Source organism: Phoca vitulina, unplaced genomic scaffold (genome assembly GCF_004348235.1).
Source record: "Phoca vitulina isolate PV1807 unplaced genomic scaffold, GSC_HSeal_1.0 scaffold11, whole genome shotgun sequence".
NCBI lineage: Eukaryota > Metazoa > Chordata > Mammalia > Carnivora > Phocidae > Phoca > Phoca vitulina.
In genome coordinates this window covers 23,333,760-23,355,791 of record NW_022589714.1, presented here as the reverse complement: position 1 = coordinate 23,355,791, position 22,032 = coordinate 23,333,760, and the positions used below count along the sequence as shown (strand labels likewise).

At 32.7% G+C, this 22,032-nt stretch overlaps 1 protein-coding gene across 1 annotated transcript in view; it reads right to left on the bottom strand.

Annotated features, from left to right (window-relative positions):
- Window positions 1–17,426: 17,426 nt before the first annotated feature.
- The window catches only part of LOC116635771 (protein eyes shut homolog), a 215,453-nt gene continuing 210,847 nt past the window's right edge, over window positions 17,427–22,032 (bottom strand). The window contains exon 13 of the mRNA XM_032410091.1: window positions 17,427–17,726. Coding sequence (XP_032265982.1) covers window positions 17,427–17,726 — 300 coding nt within the window. The remainder of the gene's footprint in view (window positions 17,727–22,032) is intronic.

Genomic DNA, 22,032 nt, shown 5'->3' with positions numbered 1-22,032 from the left:
TAATTATAGCATTTAAATGGTGATCTAAATGAAATGAGAATTACAAATTCAAAGTTAGTTTGATCATAAGAGATGAAGAAGATTGGGGCACCTGGGTGGCTCAGTTGGTTAAGCGGCTGCCTTCAGCTCAGTCATGATCCCGAGGTCCTGGGATCGAGCCCCACATTGGGCTCTCTGCTCAGCAGGGAGCCTGTTTCTCCTCCCTCTGTCTACTGCTCTACTTGTGCTCTCTCTCTCTATCAAATAAATAAATAAAATCTTTAAAAAAATAAGAGATGAAGAAGGAAAATATGGGTGCACCTAATTATCAATTGGCAACCTCCTGATAAGCTGCGAGAAAGAAGATAATAAATGTTCTTATGACTATTCTACATGTCAAACAAGTGTACTGGAAAGGAATACAGTTAGAGGGATTTTCCAATAAATTTGTGGCACTAAAACCAAGACAAATTGTAATGGACCCATCACTGAAGACTTGAAATAACAGAGTAAAATCATCCTACTTCAGTATCACTAAGGCAAATGTAGGGAAGGGAACTGCGAACATGATCACATTTTATTTTCAATGTTTCTTACTGCTATGTAAGGCTTACCTTGTAAAAGGCTTATCATTTTAAAGATACAATTGCTGATATCTTTTCGAAAGGCAAAGCAAGAGCAAAATGACACATTATCAAGAAGCATTTTTTCTTTATTATTTTCCCTTTTTTATTCATTTATTTCTGCCTTTTTCTTAATAAATGAAGAATGAAAATGGAAGGACAACAATGATCTGTCTACGTAGTTTAAAAACATCCTGTGTTACATTTTTAGATTTTATTTGCAAATTTATGACCAAGGTTTTATATACATTTTTTCACATGCTAGAAACATCAGATTTAACTTACTCTCTTTATACTTTCTCTCTTTTTCCTGTAAATAAAAACCTAAGAGAATTTTCATGGATTACAGTTTTTCCCATTCTCCTTTCATCATAGTTCACTGTTTTGCATAATGTACAAAAAAGATATATAACATACCCAGTCCATTTTAGCCTAAGACCAGGAGAAGGGTTGTAAAACCCTTCAAAGGTAACCCTGCAAGAAAAAAAATAGTTTTTTATGTTGCTTTTTAAGTTGGTAAATAAATGTTATTGAAATAATAATAAAATGACTAAGTTGAGTTTTAAGTTGGTACGTAAATGTCATTGAAATAATAATTAAAAAAAAACACATTAAGTGTTCATTCCTTAGGACCTAAAATTTACTGTTTATGCACAACATCAGTCCTACAGAAAGGACATCAAGCACGATGTACCATAAAGATTTTCCACTTCTTGGTAATTGAGAAAAGCAAATTTAAAATTTTTAGGAGGAAACTTCATGACAGCATAGGAATAGATTACACAATGCAATATTTTCATGATTATTTAAGATTATACCTACATCTTAAGCAGTTAGCCGGATAGGAATGTATAACCAAAGAGAAAACTTAGACAATCTATAACTTTGAATTAGTGATGATTTAATTGCTAGCAGTAACTACAAGCATTTTTTGTCTTATTTTGTGCTTAAAGTTGTCTTAAACCTGCATAAAAATGCAAACCTAATAACTATAGTTAATTGCTTCAAATACTAAATTCAATGTGTTCCAAGCTTAGACCTATTTAAAGGAAATGCTAGTCTCATATTCCACCATGTTGTACTGAATTATTTTTAATATATCATTTAAATAACTAAACATAAAACATGTCAAAAACTCTATATATTTATAGTTTTCATAGAACAATATGACCAGAGAAAAATTTTGAAACAGGACTCACAAAATTACAAAGCTAATAAAGTTTAAGTTAACAGTAATTTTATATGATTGACAACATTGTTTGCTGAATTGTTCCCACTGGTTGTAACATGACTATGATATTCACCATCATCATGCATATTATGTGTTGCTCAGTCCATCTATACTCCTCTTTGCCCTATAATGATTCAATTCTTTCACACTTTTGTGCATTCAAATTACTGTAAAATCTTCACTCATCCTGCTGTAATATGATGTCAGGTGGCTATCACCTGGCTCCAATTCCAAATATACAAATTAACCCTGTCGAAATTATTTTCTATTCATCTCTGATGATGAAAGTAATACTACTAGACTATAATGTAAAGAGAAACAGAAATATGTATGTAAGCCATAAATTCTGTGTCAGTACCTAATTACACATTCACAATTCAAATAATTAGGAAATAATTTCTGTTTTTGAGATATTAATAAATATTAAAATATAAAATTAAGATCATTACTATGGAGAGTTTTTAGACATGAAGTATATGTCTATGGTCTGTAGTCCAGAAAACACTACCAAAGAGACACCATAAGGGTTAGATCCTACCTAAAGTTAGGCAATATCAAAATGTGATAAGGGAGTTAATTTTTATGCCTTATACTAATTTCTGTGATTAGAGTGAGATCACTTGCCTTTGAAAAATTAACAAAAGATAACAGATATAGAATTATACCTGAAGTGCTAAAGCATGGGGAATTTTAAATATCTTAAGGAGTTAATGTTTTCAGTTCAGCAAAATTGGTGTGTACCTTTGGACCAAAAATTTATTTCACATAGCGCGCTATTAAATTTAGAATGTTAGAACAAGAAGAGGTTCCCAAAGGGTTTTTCTGTACATATATGGAAGACCTTCAGTAATTATTTAAATATCCAGGATATGCAGAGACATGTAAATCTGTAATTATCCTGAAGCAAAAACTTATCCATGCACAACTCAAAACTGATGTATGGAAGTCACTTAGATAATAAATGTGTCTGACTGATCTTTCTACATTTGCCTTGCTGCTTATCATTGTATGACCTTAAAAAGAATGCCACTTCCTAGGACTAGTTATAAGAATAAATGGTATATGGAGAGTCCATGAAAGAAATGGTTCTTTACTGGACAATAACTATGTAAATATCTCAGGCCTTGTGTTTACCAGCGTAAAGCAGTTAATTCTATTTTTTAGCTATATTTTACAACTTTGGGGGTAAAGTATATAAAATATTTGCAAATTAAAACCACAAAAAGTTGATTGATACTGTACAGTTTGAGGGATGCCCTGATGTAGAGGATCACAAGTGGTCAGTGGATAATATGCAAGCACTGGGTCTGAAAAAAATGCTCAAATGTATATTTAACAATTTTATCTAAATGTGGTTTTAATAGAGGGTTATAAATTAGCTGTTGCAAATGTAACTAGATCCTCCTAGACCTGATAAAAAATACATTAACTTTGATAGCTACTTTCCATTTTATTTATGGTCTCAAGTTCAATGGCTTCAATTTCACGAGTAAATATTCCAGTGAATGTTTTTACTCATAGTTGGTGTCCAATCCCTAGAATAAATTTCCCCTTCCTCACCTGTTTTATTATATAAGTTCCAATTCTTTTTATTTTTTGCAATAAGACAACTCAAATAATCAATCCCCATAACTATGATATTTTGAAAGTATATTATAGGATAAATAATTGAGATATAGACTTGCATTATTTTGTCCTACACACACACACACACACACACACACTAAACATTTATTCTCTTCTGCACTTTGAATTTTTATACTACAGGGACAGAAGTAGAAGTTGGCTTTTATTTTTAAAGAATACAGAGTATGATATTTGGGTTTCCTGGAGAAAGGGAAACCAGGCGAAGAACTTTGAGGAAGAGCCAAGATGAAGGAGAGGGTTGAAGATGGAGAAGTAAATATCCTAAGTATAAGAGAAGAAACACATTTCTTGGTGGGGGGTGGTATATCTATAGTATTCTTTAGTAGGGTATGTTGTCCTACTGTGCTGAGGTTTTAGAGTAGAGTGGATTTGATTCAGAAAAAAATAAAGGATGCCGCACTTCTTACAAACATATACACACTTAGATCTGCTATATATAAGTACCTCATCCAGGATTGCTAAGAAACTGCAGTCAGAGCATAGGCATAGTGTAATGGTAGCAATCTACAGAAATGACGGAAGATGGTTTTCAGACAAGAGTGTTGACCCAGTTGCAGTATGGCATACAGGGATGAGTCTGGACTCTTAGAAGTAACTACTGATTTAGACTATACCACTAGTCTATACTGAAACTAAGGCTGATTTAAAAATGCTTATGTGATAAAGAAAATAGAACAAAGAGAAAACAAGCATACATCTGGATGGTACTGAGTGAAATGAAGGAGACTATGAAATGCTTCTGAAAATTCATTCTGTATCCAAGTCACATAATAAGTTATTGATATTTTGTCCCATAATGGAAGACGGTGCTTTTTATGTGGAAGCAATTATCCTAGGAATCCATTCAATGACTCAAATTTATGTAGGGCTACTGGCATGGGACATTCATTAAGAGACACAGGCTTCCAATGAAAGGAATCATAGAATAAATGGTGAGGAGTGAAATATCTGACTGATTGTTTTCCCAGTGAGTTGTTTTCCCATTACTCCCAGGAAAGAGAGACTAGCAGTGTGTTTTTAAAAGCCCATTAGAGAAAGATAATGTGAGACATGCCAGCAAGGGTAGGAGTTAGAAGTTAGAGATTTGGTAGGGCAATCAACCACTTAAAAAAAGAGATTTAATGTGACCCCCAAGTTATATGATACAAAATTGAATTTCAGGTTCCGAAAATAATGTGGACCCACCCCTGCTACCCTCCAAGTTCCATGGAGAAATGGCAAAACTATGGAAGCAAATAGCAGCCTGATACACACAGATGGAAACTTCTGAGGTGTCTAAGCTTCCAATTTTGGCCAATTGTTGCAAAACCAAGTTGAGTCGCAAAGGGCGAAATTGTTTCTTTTCAAATTAATGATCTAGACTTGACTTTGAATGTTTGTACTAAAAACAAGAGTCTTTTTTACCTGCCTATCCTACATACCTTTTAAGCCCAAGATATTTTCATGTGACTCCAGGTTATGTGAGAAATGCCAAGACACATTAATGAAATTCTGTATTATACCATCCTATGATTTGGGGCTTGGCGTGCACTTGTATTTTAATTTAGAGAAATCAAGTAATTAGTATTTCTTTTTTTTTAAGTTTTATTTATTTAAGTAATCTCTACACCCAACACGGGGATTGAACTCACAACCTCAAGATCAAGAGCTGCATGCTTTTCTGACTGAGCCAGTCAGGTGCTCCAAGTAATTAGTATTTCTTACACCGGGGGTATGGTGAGGGGTGATTCATGCCACTTATACTTTCATTGTCAATACTCTCCACGTTAGTCACAAATATAACTGCTTCTCCAAAGCACTGTAGGATTTCAAACAAGGAGAAAAATCTGATGGGAGTTCAGTTCCTGTGCCTAGCAAATCCTAATTAGGTCAGTCAATATCAGCCAGTTCTATCTTCCAAATACCAAATGTTGTGATATATGCTGTGCGGGGTCAGGAAGCAAACAATTGGCCAAAAGAAAGAAGGACTAGGATCAGATGGAAGAAAAGAAGGCAAAGTGAACTTAGAAATAATAGCCTTACTCTTCAAGAGTACAGATTAGTGGGATTAATTCTATTAAGGGATGGGACATTGAAGTTATAGCTAGAATTGGCCAAAACAAGTTATTAATCTTTATAAATGATTCCCAGTTTAAAGATCTTAAATTTATATTCAAAGCCACATTGCAGCCCCCAAATTTATCTAAATACATTTTCATGAACTTTTAAGTTTGGAATTAAATGGATGATTTTTCAAGAAATACTGTCTGGTAAAGGAACAGAAAAATATGATGATCAGAGACATCTATGGGCGTTGCTGTTCTCCCAAGGTATGCTAATATTGTGCTTCTAAAGAGTGATAAAAATGGTATATTTAACATTTCATATAGTAACATCTCACATGGTTGACCAATTGTAGGAGATAAAGCTTATCTACATTTTTTTCTCTGAACATAAGCTTGTATTTATAGAATTAGCATAAATCTTATAAATCATAAAATACAAATTATAAGAATATGTTTTTATTTTCTATACACAATTTTGAAGACATTTTAAATGGACTTAAAGTTCAGTACCTGCATATAAGTGCTTGCATTTTCTAATTTTCCATATAAATCTTAAATAAGCGATAGACATGAGATCTCTAAACCCACAAATGCAAACTGTCTGTTCATGTTGCCAAGAAGACAGATGGCATTCAAACTTAAAAAAAAAGAGATTTTCCAATACCCATATAACACCTGCCCACTCCAATTATTAGATACTCAAAAGAGATACTAAGGATGGAATTTAATATCTTGTACATTATATAATTATTATAAAAATGATATATATGCATATTATTAAAATTATTTTTTCATTCATTATATTCTTTATAATTTTAGTGATAGTAAATAATATATAATAAATATTAGAGATCCCCAAACTAAAAAGCAGATCACTTCTTTTAGGTAAATTTCCTTAAAGGAATCAAAGAGAAATCTTGCCACACTTACATATGCCTGCATTGTGATATACAGTGAGTATTTAATTTGGACAATTGCAAAAGCCTTTAACTCATTAATTTTGTTTTTTCCTCCATTAATTTTGTGAATTCTGAAGTCATGAACTCATACATCCCTATGGATTTTTAAGGGTCTTCATTTTTTATGTATAGATATATTGAAACATAGTTAATACCATGATAATTAGTTTTAATTCATGGGGATATGTGGTTTTGAGATATTAAGAATATGTTTAAAAATAAAGTACTGGGGTGCCTGGGTGGCTCAGTCGTTAAGCGTCTGCCTGCTGCTCAGGTCATGATCCCAGGGTCCTGGGATTGAGCCCCGCAACGGGCTCCCTGCTCCGCAGGAAGCCTGCTTCTCCTTCTCCTACTCCCCCTGCTTGTGTTCCCTCTCTTGCTGTGTCTCTCTCTGTCAAATAAATAAATAAAATCTTAAAAAAAAATAAAAATAAAGTACTTATGCAAACAATAACTCATGGAACACTACATCAAAAAATAAAGATGTACTGTATGGTGACTAACATAATAAAATAAAATTTAAAAAAATAATAAAATAAAGTATTTACAGATCAACAGTCCTTTCCATATGTTTTAAGTACTTTTATTTTATTTCCTGAAAATTATATTATTTTAATTAAATACAAGAAGAGGAAGAAAGTATACATGAGAGAAGCTGCAGTGTCTATACAGTTCCATAGGTCCTAATTCTAAAACTTATTATGTCCCTAGGTCAACAGAATTGGTTTGAAGACTCACTCTGGCTAGCTCTTTTACAACATTTAAGTTAAAAGGCTTTGGGCTAACAATTCATTCTGACAAAGCCATAGAACTACAGAAAGGCAGGAGACCTAGGATCTGTTCCCACTTAGACTAGAGACAATGATTATCACATAAATGCTCAAGATATTTTTACACTTCAATCCATATAAACAACAATGCCTAAAAAACATACAGCCATCTTGACTCTTCCTTCTACTCCCACATTTGACCAATATTAAAATCTTTGATTTTTACCTCCCAAATCTATTTCAACCTTACCCATTTTCTCCCTTTTCATGGTCTTTTTCTGGACTCACATCACCCTTATCTAGGTCACCCTTATCTAAGTACTTGGTACTTATCTCCTTAGCCAGATAAATTGTTCCCAAAAGTTATTTCTCCAAAATTTGACCATTGAACTCCCTGCCTTACAAGCCTTTAAAGGACCTTCTTTTGTTGTTTATGGATTAAGTCCAAAGTCCTACAATCATCTTTTGCAAATCTCTGGAGGGTCTGGCTCCTTAGTATTTTAGCACATCTACTTTTGTCTCTCCTTCACTATGTTTTTTATTCAAATGACAATGAAATCCTTGTAATCCAGAACTTTCTGAAGTCTTCATGCTATTTCACCTTTCCTTGCTTCATGTTTTTTTCTTTTGTTTTTGTTATGAAATATATCAGTGTGATGAGCTCCTCCTTTAAGATGGAAGTCAAAAGATACCTCCTTTTGAAGCCTTAAAGAATCATCAAAATAGAGTAGGTAACTTTTTACTGTATTCCTCCACTGAAGATTTATGTATTTGTAGTGTGCTGCTCTTATACTCTGTGTTACATTTATTTTTACAGATTTCCTTAATAAACTGTAAACTTATTCATTTAAGATATATATTTATCTCTAAGCCTTTAAGTACATATCAGATCGGAAACACTTAATAAATGTTTGTTGCATAAACAGATGAGCTAGTTAATTTTAAAAAAGATATTTATATAGAGTGAGTGGGTCACATACGACACAGTATAGTGCTATTCTGAATATATGTGATCAATATATATAAAAACAAAGTGAATGCCTTTGTGTCTAAAGTACTGGGAGATATTAATAATCCTCTCTCATTCTGTACTCTCTCACACACTCACACACACACATATACACACACTCCCTGTTTCTGTCTGTCTGTCTCTCCTACACAAACAGTTGCACTGATAATTCAATTTAAACTACTTGTAAGAAAATCTTCAAAAATCTCATTATTAGGTTTATAGTTCTCCCAGACCTAAAATATTTGAGAGAAGCTTGAAAAACTTTTATGGGTAAGGAAAAATCATCCTATTAAATTTGGAAGGCAAGAAGACTTTTCAGCCATATAAATCGGTCTAAAAAAGGTATTGCTAAGGAACTAAAGTATGTTGTAAAGGTACTGATGCCCTGACCTGTAGAGATACAGTAATTCCACTGACAATGAGAAGTATGAGCAATTTTTTTTTCTTTCCTTACTGCCCAATGTCTTTGATGAAAACGTACTGTCAAATTAGACTGCAGAATGTGGCATTAAAATTTAATTCTGTCCAATCAGGTAGGCAGAGATCAAATTCTGACACTGGCTTTTATTGTGGAAGAGATGGAACTTTCTGAAAACTCTTTTAAACCATTGCAGCAAACCAAAAAATATTATAATAGCCAAGAGGAAACATTTCCAGCTTTAATTTTTTTCTTCATTGTTAAAAATATCTGTGTAACTATAACGTAAAACATAATCCGAAAGTTTGTCCTTTTTTTTTTTTTTTCAGAGCGAGCATTTTATTTTTATTTCAAAGTTTAACTTTACTAATCCTGAAGATTACTGGTCAACCTTTTGCATAAGCGCTGTTACATATTAGGTAATCCTATAAATTTATTGCATTAACAACAGAAAAATAAAATAGTAATTTTTTGAATAACCACATATTTGCTTAAAATTTGCATTTGACAAATTTCCATACAGTTAGTTTCCAATACAGCACAGCATGAAACATTAAAAGAAACAAATAGACTTTTGATGAAAAAAAAATGTTAAACTTATTTTATCTTTTGATAAACAGAAATTAAAAATCACATCATTCTAAGAGGAATTGCTAAATGATGTATACACTGAAAAAATGTATTCTTTTTTATATTTTGTTTTCTTTTCTTTTTTTTTTTTTAAAGATTTTATTTATTTATTTGAGAGAGAGAATGAGACAGAGAGAGAGAGCATGGGGGGGGGGAGGATCAGAGGGAAAAGCAGACTCCCTGCTGAGCAGGGAGTCCGATGCGGGACTCGATCCCGGGACTCCAGGATCATGACCTGAGCGGAAGGCAGTTGCTTAACCAACTGAGCCACCCAGGCGCCCCGATATTTTGTTTTATTTTCTATTGAAGTATAATTAACATACAGTGTTATATTAGTTCCATGTGTACAATGTGATTATTCAACAATTCTATACATTTTTCAGTGATCATCAAGATAAGCGTACTCTTAATCCCCTTTACACCCAACCCCCACCCACCTCCCCTTGGGCAAATGCCAGGTTTGCATATTTAAGAATCTGTTTTTTGTTTGTATCTTCTTTTGTTTGTTTGTTTTGTTTCTTATGAGTGAAATCATATTAAACTTTGAGATTCCAACCTTAAGGATATTGCTTTGTATAGTAGTTTTCCAAGAATTACTTGCTGAATTAAATTGTATAATAATTAGCATTACCAAGAAATTCATGTCTTTCTCAATTCTAATCTTTTGAAATTAAATGAGTATTTGCCTGAAAGATATAGCAATCACCAACTTTCAGCATAATTTTATGGGTAGATCAGTAATGTTCTTATTTTATTTTCCACATGTGGTAATAAACTAGAATGACCTTAACTATGTCCCCAGGAGGAATAAAAATCTATATAAAACTTAATTTGGTGAAATAGAGCAATCCCTATGTGTGTTTTATAGAGTCAAATTCATCATATTGAATAAAGAGGGTTTCTCTGTCACTAATAAAATTTTCTTTTTAACACATAAACATATTTTTTTGGATTTACTGTCATATTTGGTGTGTTCAACATTGCTTTGTGTCTAAAATAATATAAATTTATCTTTTAAAAAATAATGATTTGGTCATAAGTTATTGTCAGATATTTTGAAAGGCAAACTACAATATAAATGCTCACGATTGATCATATATTTTTACTTATTTACATATGGAATGACGAAGAACATGTATATCACAATAGAACTAAACAGAGAAGAAAGTACATGCATTATATTCAAAGTCAATTTCAAAGGTTATAAAAAGGTTGAAAATATGCAAATATTAATGTAATGCTACTTTAGTTTATTATGATGTTGATTTAGTAAAATTATATTTTAGAATGACTTAATTTATTGATGTTTTGAAAATTTGTAATTCATTTTAAAAACAGTGGTTAAAGCAAATAGAAAAACATTCCCTGCTTATGGATTGGAAGAAATATTGTTAATATTTTTTTGGAAGAAACAGTTTCAATTATTTAATTCTTGAAAGAGGAATGGAAATAAATCTCAAAACCAAATATTGTACAGTCACTTGAGGAAAATACAGAATAAAGATCCAACAGTTTTATCTTAGTAATGAAAAATGAGATGTGTCCACATCCTCAATTTGTTGGCTCTGGCCTATGTTGTATAATTCTGCAGACAACTCTTAGCACAGGTCAGTGAAGAGAGGTAACATGAAAAATGATGAGCTCTAGAGACTATCCAAGAGTGTCTACTAACTATATAAGCATTTGTGTTTGTTTATATCCATATTTTTGTGCTTTGGAATAATTCCAATCTATATGCTCCTGTAAAAGGCAAGCAATTTCCAGGCTAAAGTCAACACCAACCAACTAGGGTCAATCCATTCTCTGTCAATCTACAAATTTAATGCAATCCACATGAAAATACCAATAATATTTTCCACAGAACTAGAACAAATAATACTAAAATTTGTATGGAACCATGAAAGACCTTGAATAGCCAAAGCGATCTTGAAAAATAAGAACAAAGCTGTGGAAATAATCACAATGCCAGATTTTAAGATATATTACAAAGCTGTAGCAGTCAAAACATAGGTACTGGCACAAAAAATAGACACATAGATAATGGGACAGAATAGAGAGGCCAGAAATAAACCACACTTACATGGATAATTAATCTACAACAAAGGAGGCAAGAATATACAATGGGGTAAAGACAGTTTCTTCAACAAATGGTACTGGGGAAAGTGGACTGCTACCATGCAAAATAATGAAATGGGGCCATTTTCTTATACTATATACACAAATAAACTCAAAATGGATTCAATACCTAAATATGAGACCTGAAACCATAAAACTCTCAGAAGAAAACATAGGCAGTAATTTCTTTGACATTAGTCATAGAAACAGTTTTCTAGACATGTCTCCTCAGGCAAGGGAAACAAAAGCATATTAAACTATTGAAACTGCATCAAAATAAAAAGGTTTTGCATAGCAAAGGAAACCATCAACAAATGAAAAGGCAACCTATTGAATGGGAGAAGATATTTGCAAATGATATATCCAATAAGGGGCTAATATCCAAAATATATAAAGAATTTATACAGCAAAACACCAAAGAATCCCACAAGTAATCCAATTAAAAAATGTGCAGAGGACATGAATAGACATTTTTCCAAAGAAGACATACAAATGGACAAGAGATACATGAAAAGATGCTCAACATCACTAATCATGAGGGAAATGCAAATAAAAACCACAAATGAGATATCATCTCATACCTGTCAGAATGACTAGAATCAAAATGACAAGTGTTGGCAAGGATGTAGACAAAAGGATGTAGACAAAAAGGAACACTTGTGCACTGTTGGTGGGAATGCAAATTGGTGCAGCCACCGTGGAAGATAATATGGAGATTCCTCAGAAAATTAAAAACAAAACTACCACATGATCCAGTAATTCTACTACTGGGTATCTACTCAAGGAAACCAAAAACATTAATTCAAGAAGATATATGCAACCCTGTGTTCATAGTGGCATTATTTATAACTTTAATTTTTGATTCCTAGTCAAAGGTTTATTTTTTGGAGAGAGTAAACAAAATAAAATAAAAAGTTGTTGGGGGATTACATAGTCCATCTGATATTTCTGAAAACATAGTCTCTATGTAATGGAAAGCCACCTAAGTGTGGTTGTTAAAATACAGATGTTTTATTTCAAGTTATAAAATGAATTAACTTGCGGCAAAGGTGATTGATGATTGTTTAAAGTAAGTTACTGTAGACCAATACCCTTACCCTGTATACTTCCTAAGTTACCTACCACCTCTGATTTTTCTATCCAAGCATTGAAAGAAATAGCATCTATCTTTCCTTACTTATGGTATGAAGGGATTCAGGAAGGCTTACTTATTTCAGATATTTGATTTAACAATATGTCATGGTTGCTGAGATCTTATAATTAAAAATTTATTAGTTTTTCCTGATTTTCTTGAACATTTTTTAAAAGGAAAAATACCAATGTGAGTAATCAAATATTTTTTACCTATCTTTTAACATAATACATACAATAGTACGAACTAATTACACTCAGTTCATGGCAAAATGTGTAATGAAGCTTAGGTGAATGAGAAGGGCAAGAATATAAAACACTTCAAGACTATGGAGGCAATGACCACAAAGAGTTGAATTTGGAGGAAATATCAAAGTGAGGGGACATTTCCAACTGGACGGTGGGAGAGTTGTGGCAGATGGAAAGGGACTCTGCAAAGCCAAAAGCAGAGAACACCAAGGAAAAAAATTGTCTAGAACAGGATTTCACATATTAAAACAAAAACAAGTATCTTTGTGTCTCAGTGCTTGTTGTTGTTGTTGTTGTTTAAAGATTTTATTTATTTATTTGACAGAGAGAGACACAGTGAGAGAGGGAACACAAGCAGGGGGAGTGGGAGAGGGAGAAGCAGGCTTCCTGCTGAGCAGGGAGCCCAATGAGGGGCTCAGTCCCAGGACCCAGGGATCATGCCCTGAGTGGAAGGCAGATGCTTAACGACTGAGCCACCCAGGCACCCCTCAGTGCTTTGTTTTATAAATTATTTGCTATATTCTTTATAATCTACATGGTGCCAGAGAAAAAAGTTATGTATAATGTTTTTACTTATTACTATAGCCCTCTGCCGTGTGATTCTAATTTGGATTTTAGTGTAATTTCAACATAGTTTTTATGGTTTAATAAAACTTGCACACATTAAAATGCTATTAAACTGTTACACATGGTTAATAATATATGGACTTCTGAAAGCAGCCATTATTAAACTGAACAAAGTCATTAATGTCTTTAAACTTTGTACCAGGATATAAACTACAGAAGAGATGTTTAAATGTATCTACAGAATAGTCATGGCATCTGATTATATACATTTTTTCTTTTTTTACTATATGTATATATTTTTTGTATTAGTACTCTAATGAAAATTAAAAAACAAAAAACCTCGCTGTATTCTAGAATTGACTTTCCCACTGATCATGACTTTGAAGGCAACTGACAGTATAAAACTCGTATCTTTTGCTCCTTCATCTATGTACTAACTACATTACCAGAGGCAATCTCTATAATCTTCTGCAGCCCTAAAATTCAATGTGTTAGTAAGAAACATCCATTTGAGTTTAAGACTTGAAATACAATCATAAATTATTATATTTTCTGAGCAAAAGGTTATTTTCATTTATTTTAAATAACAAATGGCAAAGATTTTAAAAAATCTTATCAATTATTGACCATATTTTTTATTTTCAACATTCATATTATTAATTTAATATGTCTTCACTGGGCAATATAAATGAACTCACTCAAGAGTTTGAGTTGCTGAACACATATATTACTAAAAATAAATTTAGGTATTTGAAATGTCCTGTCTCATCTTCAGAAATGATCTAAGGTATGATTATAAAATTGACTTTAAAGTATGATTGAATTACTTAAACATTATGTTCCTTGGCACCTAATAGCCAAGTTATTTTTTATCTAAAACTAACCCTAGCTTATTTTGCTTGAAATGGTTAACTGATTTAATTTATGTCAGTATTCAAAGCAATATTACCTATGTATTTGTCCATAGTAATGAGGAAACTAGCTACATATTACTGGCTTATTCATTTTACCATCTTCAAGGATCATATTCTAAAAGGTCAGACTTCAGTACATCCTTTTTTTTTCTTTCATTTTTTTTCTATTTAAGGACTACCCATTCCTTTCAAAATTTAGCTACTATCAAGAAGATTAAAAAAATGAATACTAGCTATTCTTTCTTTTTTAAGATTTTATTTTTAAGTAATCTCTACACCCAACATGGGGCTTGAATTTACAACCCCAAGATCAAGGGTCGCATGCTCTACTGACTGAGTTAGCCAGGCACCCCGATAACTAGCTATTCTTAAAATGTATCATTGTTCTAGTTATAAAGTAATCTAAATGAATCAGATGTCTTCATGAAAAAAATCGGCAATGACCAAAGTATAAATCTGACACCCTCAGACCTAGAGAAGCCCAATACTCAATGTCTGGAGAGTAAAGTGGAGATATTTAAATGGGTCCATATATGCTCATCAATTTCACCCTGGATCTAAGCCACCATACCACATGTAGTTAAAGTAGGTTCTCAGGTATGCCTCTGCATTAATACATGCTTCTACTCCACTGCTTTAACTGGACAGACTTATTATTTAAAACAGTCTTGTAGACACAGAAATAATTCAATAAAGAAGAATCTGGCCAATAGAGTTGGGATATAAAAGTGTTCATATGAGACATCTGGGTAAACAGCAATAAAGATTAATAAAACAGGCATAAACATGTTAGTAACTGAGACTCTGAGTCAACTTAAAAAATTCTGCAACAAAAAGTGAGCCAAGTTATTGGCACTTCAAGAAAAATGAATTCTTCAAATAAATTACTTTGTAAACAGAAAATAACAGGGTTTGTTAAGTGGACATTATATTTACAATGGAAAAAAAATCCAGCTACTTAAAATGTCCATATGCATTGAAAAGTAAGAGAAAATAAAAAATAGTCTCCCAAAGAAAAATTTTATAAAACTAGATAAAAAGGGTGAGAAGTAAGTAGGTTTCATACAATTTTTTTAAAGATTTTATTTATTTATTTTAGTCACAGAGAGAGACAGCACGAGCCGGAGGGACATAGGAGAGGGAGAGGAAATCTCAAGCAGGCTCCTGTTGAGCTTGGAGCCTGACAAGGGCTCTTTCCCAGCCAGGCCCCTGAGATCATGACCTGAGCAGAAACCACGAGTGGGACGCTCATCTGACTGCGCCACCCAGGTGCCCCAGGTTTCATACAATTTTTAAATAAAGAAAAATCATTATTTTATTATGGTTTAAATAAATATACGACAGGTTAATCCTTAGCCCACACACAAATATATGATTTAACTTGCAAAACATTTCATCCCATGAGTTTTCTTTTGTAAATAAACGTTTTGAGGATAGCGCTAACTTGGCACCAATGCTGATGGCTACTCACAGTCACTGTGCAAGTCCCTTAGAAAATGAAACTCCTAAGGCATTTAAATTTACCATTCACAGACTTTCAGGAGCTTTCAGGCATATTGAATCAACAGTGAAAATTTTGAAAACAGACAACTCTTATTTAAATGAAGTTTGAATAACCTTGTAGCTGTAATGGTTGCCTATGCTTGTCCCTAGGAGATAAGCCAGGAAAAGAAGCAAGCCTCTTCAGTCTAAATTCCTTTGACTTCATGCTTTAAGAAAGGTCAGCCTAGCTAGCCCATGATTAACATCCCCTAAAAGGAAGTTTTATAGAGTAGCTTTTATAGTGCTTGAATTAACAAGGTTGTAAAAATACATATTTTAGTTTTAGGTTCACTTATTTCTATTTTTTTTTTTTTATTGAACAGAATGGGTTTCCATGAATGGAACCTTGATTTATAACAGCATATTCATTGGAGATAAATGCCCAACTTACTGTTGCTGACTTCATCCAGGCACTGATTAGGTTATAACCCAGAGGGTCCTTGCAGTGGTCAAGTGGTCATTTTTATGATATTTTATGTAATTAAAATTGATATTAGGAACATATTTACTTTCTATATTTTATCAAACCACCAGAGTAAAATAAGCAAAATTCAAGCTTAAAAATAGAAAATACAACAGAAACAACACACACACACACATACACACACTCTACAAATAAAAAGGCATGTTAGGCAATATATAATAAAGAATAACTGTGTCATAATAATAACACTGTCTTCATATGTTAAATGAAACAATAATAATGTTGGGTTTATGTGAAATTATCATCTACATGTGCCTTACTAGAGATATGCCCCAAATAAAATGATACTGTGGGGATCAAAATAAATAAGAGGACAAAAACACACTGTAGGTATTGATCAAAGAAAACATGGTGGTGGTAATATTAAATGTAATGCAGAATATATTAATAATTTTAAAAAGAAATACTTGACAAAATATAGAAATAATAGAAACTTTACCACTAAAATAATTATGCATCAAAATACACATGATATTTCAACCTTTCAATAATTTAAGATATTTAGAAGAAACACAGTTGCTGACAGATTTTAACTTAATATCAGGCTCTCAAAAATCAGACTGAAATAGAAGAGGTACACTATTTTTTTAAATATGTGGGTCAATTAATATTTTACAAATTGAACAGGTAATGGCTACATTCTCAAATGACCAACCAATTACATATTATATAATCATAAAGAACAAAGGTAATGAAAATTCATCTCCTAAGAATTTTTAAAAGATACCTTAAATAGTAGTTGGTTCAAAAATACAGTGACACATTAATTTATTTTTATAAATCTTAGCAAATGAAAATTTTCTCAGTTGTTAAGATCTGAGAATTATAAGTATAGCAGGAAGACTAATGAATCTCTATAAGATGTATATTATAAATATGAACTATCTATGCATCATTCATGTGGTGTAATACTTAAGAAAAGGAATAAGAATCCAATTTTGGGAAGGATAGGTGATATGAAACAATTATAAAATGAAAGATGATTAGATTTGGAAGTCCAACATGAGATTTATATGAATATATGGTATTTGGAAAAACATATAAATAATGCTTTCTTAGAATTGTTGACTTAAAATTTGTGATTTCATTTTTTTTAAGATGAAAACTTACTTAAAAACTTGGTATCTGCATTTCAGAGTGCATCACTACTAGGATGTCTATATGCTTTCTTAAATATATATCGGTTAATTGTGAGTAAATAAATACTAACCTGCAGTAAAACATGTGTCCAGGTCCATCAACACAAATCCCTTCGTTAAGACAGAGGACCAAATTCAGTTCAGGCTCAGCATGACTGTCAATATTTATTTCACAATATGCACCAGTGTATCCACTTGGGCAAATGCAAGTAAAGTCACAGATTGATTTCTGACAGAAGTCTTCATTTATGCAAGGAATTGATGTGCAGTTCTAAATTAAGAAATAGAGGATCAAATTTGATTACTAGTGATAAGACTAATAATTTTATTAAAATTATATTTTATTTAAACGTTTTTGAGAAATCAATATGCAAGCTTATCTGATATTCCCTTCCTCTAGTAATTGAAATGTGTTTCTAGTAATAAATGATTTTTATTTTTTATCATGAGAAATACTCTGTCAAATGTCCCATTGCTAATTTTTCAGGAAAAAAACTTTATTAAACTTTACTAAAACATGTATCATGGCAGTGAACACCTACTCCCCTAAGCACCCTAGTAATGGTGCTAATGCAAATTCTATGTATATAATATCAGGAATTCACTGACCCTTAGTATACATCCCAGTTTGCCTGGAACAGCCCCAGATTAATTCTGCTGTCCTAAGGTAATGATTAATAGTGTCTTTACTAACTCTCAAAGGAATCCTGGGTTTGAACACATACTTAGAACAGACAATTCATAATTGACTAATATCTCTCTTAAAAACAAGACATCTTAATATCCCTTTTTATTCCATTCATAATCTTTTCTCACCAAAATTATTTTAATACATATATTCCTTTTTCAGATTTATTGAGGTATAATTGACAAAAAAACCCTGCACTATATTTAAACTAAACAGCATGATGATTTGATATACATATACATTGTGAAAAGATCCCCACCACTGAGTTAACTCATACACCTATCACCTCACATATTTACCCTTTTTCTTATTCAAGTGGAGGGAGTGAGACCAGTTCAGTTCTACTCTCTTAGCAAATTTTAATTATAGAATACAGTGTTATTAATATAGTCACCATGTTATGTATTAGATTCCCAGAATTTCTACATCTTATAACTAAAAGTTTGTATGATTTCCCAGCCTTTCCCTATTTCTCCCATCCCCTGACCCCTGGCAATCAACCATTCTACTCTGTCTCTATGAGTTCAACAATATTTTTTTTAAGATTCCACATAAAAGTGATACCATGCAATACAGTATTTGTTTTTAGCCTGGCTTATTTGCCTTAGTATACTGCCCTCCAAGTTTATCAATGTTGTCACAAATGGCAGGATTTCCTTCCTTTTTAAGGCTGAATAATATTCCATTGTATATATGGATGCCACATTTTCTTTATCCAACTGTCAGTTGATGAACACAGGTTGTTTCCATACCTTGGCTATTGTGAATAATGCTGCAGTAAACATGGAACTACAGATATCTCTTCAAGATAATTTTCTTTGACTATTTAATCAGAAGTGTGATTACTAGATTGTTTGGTAGTTACATTTTTAATTTCTTGAGGAATCTCCATAGTGTTTTCCATAGTGACTACCAGTTTACATTGCCATCATCACTGTACATTTGGGTTACCGTTTTCCCACATCCTTGCCAACATCTGTTATCTCTTGTGTTTTTGCTAGTAGACATCCTAACAGGTGTGGGACAATATCTCACTGTGGCTTTGATTTATATTTCCCTGATGATTAGTGATGTTCAGTGCCTTTTCACCTATCTATTGGCCATTTGTATAGCTTCACTGGAGAAATGTCTATTCAAGCTTTCTGCCCATTTTTTAAATTGGGTTATTTGGGGGTTTTGTTTGTTTGTTTGTTTTGCTATTAAGTTGCATGAATTCCTTATATATTTTGGATATTAATCCCTTATTAGTAAATATGGGGTTTGTATTTTCTCCCATTCCATAGGTAGCTTTTCATTTTGTTAATGGTTTCCTTTGCTATGCAAAAGCTTTTTAAGTTTTATAGAGACCTTTTTGCTTTCTTTGCTTTTATATAGACCTTTTTGCTTTCTTTGCATTTGCTTTTGGTGTCAAACCCAAAAAATGATCGCTTAGATCAGATATCAAGGAGCTTACCAGCTATGTCTTCTTCTAGGAGTTTTAAGGTTTCAGGTCTTACATTCAAGTCTTTAATCCATTTTGAGTTGGTTTTGTGATGATATAAGAAAGGAGCCCAGAGTTCATTATTTTGCATGTGGCTATCAGTTTTCCCAACACCATTTATTGAAGAGACTGTCCTTTCCTCATGTGCATTGTTGGTTCCTTTGTCATAAATTAATTGACCCTATTTGCATAGATTTATTTCTGGACCCTTTATTATGTTCCACTGATCTATGTTTCTGTTTTTATGCCAAACCACACCGTTTTGATTACTATAGCTTTGAATATACTTTAAAATCAGGGAGTGTGATGCCTCCAGCTCCATTCTCCTTTCTCAAGATTGCTTTGGCTGTTTGGAGTCTTTTGTGGTTCCATATAAATATTAGGATTTTTTTTTCTATTTCTGTAAAAAATGCCTTTGGAATTTTGATAAGGGTGGTATTAAACCTGTAAGTCCCTTTGCGAAGTATGGGCATTTTAGTAATATTAATTCTTCCAATTCAAGAATAGGAAATATCTTTTGTTTCTTTCTTTTCATTTTCTTTGTATCTTCTTTATAGTCTTGCATCAATATTTTATAGTGTTAAATGTACAGATCTTTCATCTCCTCCTTGGTTAAATTTATTCCTAAGTATTTTATTTTTTTTGGTGTTATTATAAATGGGATTGTTTTCTTAAGTTCTCTTTCTAATAGTTCATTGTTGGTGTATAGAAATGCAACTGATTTTTGTACTTTTATAGCATAGCATGTCCCTGCTAACATCTTAACTCTGAATACATATAAAAGCTCTAGATTTATACACTCTTAAAATTTGGGATGCTAGATGTGCGGTCCAAACCCATCACTTCGCAAGGAGAAGCCGGAAGTTCGGGATTTCTTCCTAATTGTATGGCACTGTGCAAGAGTGGGATTTAAGGTGAGAGTGTGTCTCAACCTTTCTGACCCATTTCTTTTTTTTTTTTTAAAGATTTTATTTATTTATTTATTTGATAGAGAGAGACAAAGCGAGAGAAGGAACACAAGCAAGGGGAGTGGGAGAGGGAGAAGCAGGCTTCCCGCTGAGCAGGGAGCCCGATGTGGGACTCGATCCCAGGAACCTGGGATCATGACCTGAGCCGAAGGCAGACGCTTAACGACTGAGCCACCCAGGCGCCCCTCTGACCCATTTCAATGTGAGTATTGTCTCAGTAGTTTCTGGATTTCTCTCAAGGGGAACTGCTACATGCATTGTTCTGTACACTCAGTGCATCCACGGCAGGAGGGAAATTCAGGTGCCTCATGTGTCACCATCTGGGCCCAGAGTCTTACTGTGTATCCGATCAGAATCTTTTCATGAGTCATTTTTCCCCATGCATTTGTCCAAATTTGTGTCTAGTATTTCTGCATCCTATAGTCCCAGGAATACAGGGGATTTGTGGAGTCAAAGGAACCTAGATAATATCTGTGTATTACTTTTAAATCATTTGAATATTTTTATACTTTTATACTACTTTACCCACTTATTAAATAAATGGTATTTTATTTATTGTTGGTGCATTTATGTGTAAAATGGCAATAATTTCACCCACTTCACACAGGTTCCCATGAGAATTAAATAAAATAATGTATATAAAGTAATTAGCCCTGTTCCTGGGACATAACAGCGTTCAGTAAATGCTATCTTCTTTCCCTTTATACTCTGAAGGCCAAGGGCCTTGCCAGCCTATATCTCAGTCATTCAGCTAGAACAGAAAATGACTTTTTTATTATATTCAAGGTCTACTGTATCATGCCATATGCTTCTTAAGTTTATATTTTAGATATTACACATGTGCTTATATTCTGGAAAGCACAAAGCATGGTGCTTTAAACAAGGTATGACATCATTTTTCAAGGTAATGTTAACTCTGAAAAGATGTGCACCTATAATTCTGATAAATAATTTATGGAATTTTATGACATCATTAGTAAACCATTTTTATATACTCTTAATATGTTGTCTACACAGAATTCCTTAATGAATATACAGAAATATGAATCGTTTGTACTCCGGAATCTAAGTTACTACATCTTCAAAGATAATTACATATACAAACATGAGGTTTTTTGTTTTTTTTACATTTTACTCCAAAAAGTGATGTTTTTTAGAACTATCATTGGTTGACATTTATGCTTATAAACATTTAGTGACTTTTAAGAAATGTTAACATAACAAAAACTCACACTGAAAAGGCTAATGTGAAGCCATTGCATTCATATCATTTATTACATGAAAAATTAAGGATTTGTCAAAATCACCAGAGAATTTAATAAGTATCCTTTTCAATAAAAAGTGGATTGTGCCCTTGATTATAAAACTCAAGTCATGCTTAGAACCTAGATGGTGATCTTTCACACTCACCAGAGTGATACAGTTAAATGTATGTTTTTAT